This window comes from Rhinatrema bivittatum, chromosome 3 (genome assembly GCF_901001135.1).
Source record: "Rhinatrema bivittatum chromosome 3, aRhiBiv1.1, whole genome shotgun sequence".
In the NCBI taxonomy this organism is placed as follows: Eukaryota; Metazoa; Chordata; class Amphibia; order Gymnophiona; family Rhinatrematidae; genus Rhinatrema; species Rhinatrema bivittatum.
In genome coordinates, this window is record NC_042617.1 from 575,863,989 (window position 1) to 575,870,088 (window position 6,100).

Sequence of the window (6,100 nt, forward strand, 5' to 3'; positions counted from 1 at the left end):
TTGATAAGTGCATGCCGATGGGCTGCTCGATTGCGTGCACGTATTTCGAGGCGTTCAGTACCTTCCTCCATTGGGTGGTGGCGCAGCGGACGGGTTCAGAGGATATCGTGCACTATTTGGACGACTTCCTTTTTGTGGGGAGGGCGTCGTCGGGTGTGTGTCAGGGGAGCCTGGGATGCTTTCAGTCGGTGGCGCGGGAGTTCGGGATTCCACTGTCCGCGGACAAGACCGAGGGGCCTCGGACTCGGCTGGTGTTCCTCGGGATAGAACTAGACTCAGAGGCGATGGTGTCGCGGTTGCCGCGGGATAAGGTGGAGAGGTTGCGCGGGACAGTGCGAGCGGTGCTGGACCGGCCTAAGACGTCGCTGGTGGAACTTCAGTCTTTGGTGGGGAGTCTAAATTTCGCGTGTAGGGTGATCCCGATGGGTCGGGCGTTTTTGCGGCGACTGACACGCGCGATGTCCGGGGTTCGGCGGAGACACTATCGGATTCGGATAACGGCGCCGATGCGCGTGGACTTGCGGCTGTGGGATACGTTTCTCCAAGGGTTCAATGGGGAGGCCATTTGGCAGTCGAGGCCCCTGTCCAATCACACGCTGGAGTTGTGGACGGACGCAGCGGGATCAGTGGGGTTCGGGGCGTACTTTCAAGGGGCTTGGTGTGCGGCCCGCTGGCCGGAGGACTGGGCGATCGCGGGGGTCACGAGCAATATAACGTTTCTGGAATTGTTTCCTATTGTGGTGGCCCTGCATGTCTGGGGGGAGCGGCTTAGGGGCATGCGGGTGGTGTTCTGGTGCGATAATCAGGGAGTTGTTGAGGTCATTAATAAGAGGGCGGCGCGGTGTTTGTTGGTGTCCGAATTGTTACGGGAGCTGGTATTACGCTGCATGATGATCAACGTGACTGTTTGGGCCCGGCATGTGCCGGGGGTGGACAATAGTGTGGCTGACTCCCTTTCTCGTTTCAAGTGGGAGTTGTTCCGAGAACTGGCGCCGGAGGCGGACCTGTGTGGAGCTCCAGTGCCGCCTTCCCTCTGGAGGTTTGGTGCCCTGAGGCATGGGACTTGCTGCGGGCCTCGCTCGCCCCATCGACATGGTCAGGTTATGTAGGAGGAGCCAGAAGGGTGGCGGGGTTCTTTTCTGCACTGGGGTGGAAGGGGGGACCAGTATCGGACGTGGCTTTGGCGCATTATGTGGTATGGGCCAGGAAGGGGGGTCGCACACGGGCGGCCGTGGGGAGACAGTTGGCGGGATTCTCCTTTTTTATGAGGGCTCATGGGTGGGGGTTCCCTTCAGGGCGCTTTGTGGTGCGGCGGATGTTGGCGGGCTGGTTGCGCATGGCGGGACGCCGTTGTGATGGTAGATTACCCATTACGCATGATATTTTAGTGCAGCTCTGGGATGTGCTGGCGGGGTTGTGTGCGTCGGAGTACGAAACCTTGCTGTTTCGGGTGGCGTTTGTGTTCGCCTTTTTCGGCGCCTTTCGGGTTAGTGAGTTGGTGGCTAGGGCGGCGGGGAGTGCAGACAGCCTGGGATTGCTGGCATGTCACGTGGTGGTGACCAGTGGCTCGGTGGTGATCCGGATTCCGCGGTCTAAAACGGACCAGCAGGGCAGGGGGATGGCGGTGGTGCTTTCGGCGGTTCCCGGCTTGCGGACGTGTCCGGTAGCAAACGCGGTGAGTTATTGCCAGGTGCGACCGTTTGCTCCGGCGGGATTTTTGGTGCACCAGGATCGGCGCCCGTTGACGCGTTATCAGTTCGAGGCGTTAATGCGCCGGGCTTTGGGAGTTGTGGGGCTGGATGCGAGCAGGTTTGGGACGCATTCCTTCCGGATTGGAGCGGCCACTGCGGCAGCGCAAGCGGGGCTGGAGGAGGGGGTTATACGGCGGATTGGGCGATGGAGGTCGCAGGCGTTCCAGGGGTATATTCGCCCGGGGCCCGGGTTCTCCTGGCAGTAGTCTAACACTTGTTTCCTTGCAGGTGCGGCGGCCGAAGGGACGTCCGTATGGATCTTGGGGCACTCGTATGTGCACTGGGCCTACAGACATGCCTGCGGACGACCTTACGGGCCACACTTGGACTTGACCAGCAGAGGGGTGCGGGTGTACTGGCTGGGGCGGCGGGGCATGGGTTGGGAGGAGTTGATCCCCTGTGTTCGCAGGGAGCGCGCGCGCCTGGGGTCGCCGCGGGCCCTGGTGGTGCATTTGGGGGGCAACGATTGGGGTACGATGTCGGGGAGGCATTTCATTCGTATAGTCAGGAAGGACTTGATGGCGGTGTCCCTTCTGCTGCCGACCACGGTGTTGTGTTGGTCGGACATTATTGTGCGACCGGCGTTGGGGGACCAGGTCATGTGGCGCAGGAGCCGGTCGAAGGCCAACCAGCGGATAGGGTCCTGGTTGGCCCGTCTGGGGGGCCGGCATATCCGGCACAAGTGGTCGTGGGGGCAGGCCTCGGGGTTGTTCCGGGAGGACGGTGTTCATCTGTCCTTTCTGGGGACTGACCTCTTTCTGATAACCATTCAGGAGGTCCTTGAAGACTTGTTCCCGTGTTAGGTGCCGCATCTTTGGGGGGCACGGGCATGGGATGCCCGTGTCTATGGCGGTTGGCCCGAGCCAGACTGTTGTTGTTGTTAGACTATGGGGTTTCAGCTGGTACGGGACGGAGGTTGACAACAGGGGGCCGTTGTCAACGTTGGGGGCTCCTTGCTAGCAATGGTGGCGGGAGACCCTGGGGGCCTGGCTCCTTGAAAGACTGGCGGCGGGAGCCCACCCAGGGTTCAGCTCCTTGCAAACAAGTGGCGGGAGTGAGAACCGGGGGTGTGAGGCCGGATCAGTGAGCCGGACGGCAGGTAGCGACCATCCTGCCGGGGGAGCGGCGGATGGTCAGGGTACTCGGATGCTGAAACCCGGAGGCAATGTTTAATGTTTATTGTTAATTGATGGCTCGGGCCTGTGTATTTAATAAAGCTGCGGCCTTATTTAACCCGACTCTGTCTGTTGGTAAGTTATTGAGAAGTGAGTGAAGGGAGACGAGCGAGTGTGGTCACGTGTGCCCATATTACAAGTTAGACAAGGGATGGCCATGTGTTGGCAGTAAAATGTGCCTCTTCTAGCAAAAGGGAGTGACAGAGCTACATAACATCTTTCTTTGCAAAAATATGCAGTACTCCCTAACAGGCTATGTGCCAACCCGTAGCACAATAATGTAGTCTTAAGTTGTACTTTCTGTAATACTAAGGAGGAAAAAGGTGGCAGCTGGAGAAGACTGTAAGCATGAAGGAAGAACTTTCTGAGTAGGTTTTTCAATGAACTCAAAGTATGACAATATTTTTCTCTCATAAAAGATGAAATTACACGTTATTACACCCTCCCCTGATAAACGTTTGTGGCTTGATGGTTCTAGACCTAAGATGAGGCAATAAAGAGTTAGCAGCACTGAGACTTGAACACTGGTTTCCCTGGTTTGTAGCCTATTCCTCTACTCCTTCATATCTTTTCAGTGGTAATACCTTGAAAACCTGACCATACCCCTTCAAATAAGAGTGATTTGCCATTGTCTTCCTGTTTTTATCTTTATATAAATATGAATATTAATCAAGAAGGACAAATTTAAGAGTCATGAATAAGTAAAGCAAAACTGCAAACAGTTTGCTAGATACTTTCCATGCATGTCTGAAATTGTGCAAGAACATTTTCCTCCATTAAGCTTTGGGAAACATTTGTTTAATAATGCTAAATTAAAGGATCAGGGTGTTACGTTTGGTGATCCGCAGGCTTCTCCCACAACCTGCTGTACTTACCTCTTGGGCTGGGCCTTGCTTGACGTTCTGGACATTCCTAAATGCTGCCTGCCACTGACCACTGCCTGCCTCCTGGACATGCTTGAATGCCACCTGCCACTGACCACATCCTCCTTCCTGGACATTCTTGATTGCCACCTGCCACTGACCACTGCCTACCTCTTGGACATTCCTGAATGCCGCCTGCCACTGACCACTCCTGCTTCCTGGACATTCCTGAATGCCGCCTGCCACTGACCCCGGCCTGCTTCCTGGACATTCCTGAATGCCACCTGCCACTGACCACTGCCTGCTTCCTGGTCATTCTTGAATGCCACCTGCCACTGACCCCAGCCTGCTTCTAGATTCACCTGTACTTCATCTACTCTGGCCCAGCAACTTCAAAGGACTTTGACCATCAGCAGAGGCCTCCTGATGGCACCGGTACCCAAAGCCTCAACCCGAGGGGAACGTGGGCTGGTAAAGGCAAAGCTCCAGCTGGGCCTCTGCCTCGTCCGACTCCACTTGCCGATGGTGGGGACCTGCAGGATCCTCCCTGGAGGTTGCGCCAACTCCACCTTGATCCAAGGGTCCACACTTCAACACAGGGAAAATACTAAATTGAGGAATTGAGGGAAAAGTCCCCCCACTGTTTAACTTGCAAGAATTTATCTGTGGATTTTTTAAAACTGTGTAAGCAAACTGGATCTTATTTTTTTGCATATTTTTCTTGTCTGAGCTTAAATCTGCATAGTCATTTTTTATTAATATTACATTAAAATATTGTTCAGTGATTCCATATTGCCTGTCTAGTTTCACAGGTTTTCAGGAAATAAATTAGCTGTGCAAGAATGAGAACTGAATATTCTGCCAGTCAAAATATACTTAAGAGCTCTTCGAAACCAGGGATAAAAGAAGCCATGGATTAATGGATTACAAGTGGAATTGAAATACCCAAGCCATATCAAAGTATCAAATAATACCATAGGAGTGGAGAACCCCAAGAAAGGATCAAGTAAAACTGTGGCAAAAACTGGCAACCAGCACATAAGGAATACACCCATAATTACAGCCAAGGTTTTTGCAGCTTTTCTATCTTTCTTCTTGGAAAGCTGACTTTTCGATTCACTAACGGTATTCTCTGAGATGCCGCTGATAATTCGTGCATGTCTTTTAGATACCACAAAAATATTGACATAGATTCCTACCATTACAGAGCCAGGTGTAAAGAAACATGCTGTAAATACAACTGTGCCCCATACTTCATTGAACATAAGGGCACAAAAATGGAAGCATGAAACTAAAATCTCATAGCCTTCTATTCCAGACACATTGGCCTCCGAGAAGACCAACCCAAAAGCAAAAACTGCTGGCACTGTCCAACAGAATGCAACTAATGTCTTTATCACTGGGATGGTTATTGTAGTGGAGTAATGTAAGGGATCACATACAGCAAAAAATCTATCAACAGCAATAGAGCAAAGATGAAAAATGGAAGTCACACTGAGCATGAGGTCAAAACTGGCATGGATTTTGCAAAATGTGCGCCCAAAATACCAGCAACTTTCCACGGATCTGATCATGCTGTAGGGCATGATGGTAAGCCCCAGAAGAAAATCAGTGGCAGCCATAGAAAGGAGCAGGAAGTTTGTTGGGGAGTGAAGTTGTTTGAAATGTGCAATTGAGGTGATTATAAGAAGGTTTCCAAAAATGGTGACGGCGATCGAACTGATCATGAAGAAATACATCATAACCCGGACACTCGATGACCTTGGGGTGCTTGGGCAGGAGCCATTTCCAAATTTAGAACAATCAGGCATGTCCTTGGGGAAATTAGGAATATCCATAGTCTCTTTTCAGGAGTAGAATTTAGATATGTTCTTAAACAGAAATGATGTTATCCATGAACTTTTGATGTTCATGAGAAATTTTCTGGTAAACCACCATTCCTAAAATTAGAAGAGAATTGAATTTTAAAGGAAAATATCATATAATTATTTTCACATATAATTTATTGGTCTTATTTAATTAAATATTCTTTTGTAAGTCAAAAAAGAGAGAACAAAGTCTAATTTTTTTCCCTTTATCCAGACTATATAACCTGCATAGAAAAATTTTAATTTTCAGTATATAAACTCCCTATGCTAGTGATATGCTCTTGAATAAAGTATATGAATAAGGGCAATTCAGTTAGCAATCTAAGCAGAGTGACCATGGATTGAACAAGAATATCTGGTAAATTATCTTTTCCACCTCGGAGCTAGTGCATCAAAAAACTAATTGAAGCATGTTAATAGGCAAAATAGGGAAGCTCACACTT

General features: G+C 50.7%; 1 protein-coding gene across 1 annotated transcript; it reads right to left on the reverse strand.

Annotated features, from left to right (window-relative positions):
• Window positions 1-4,595: 4,595 nt before the first annotated feature.
• Window positions 4,596-5,627, reverse strand: LOC115088666 (putative trace amine-associated receptor 3). The gene is given in 3 exon segments (XM_029596926.1): window positions 4,596-5,507; window positions 5,509-5,573; window positions 5,576-5,627. Coding segments are annotated over 3 exon segments (1,029 nt in total).
• Between the last annotated feature and the right edge of the window lie 473 nt (window positions 5,628-6,100).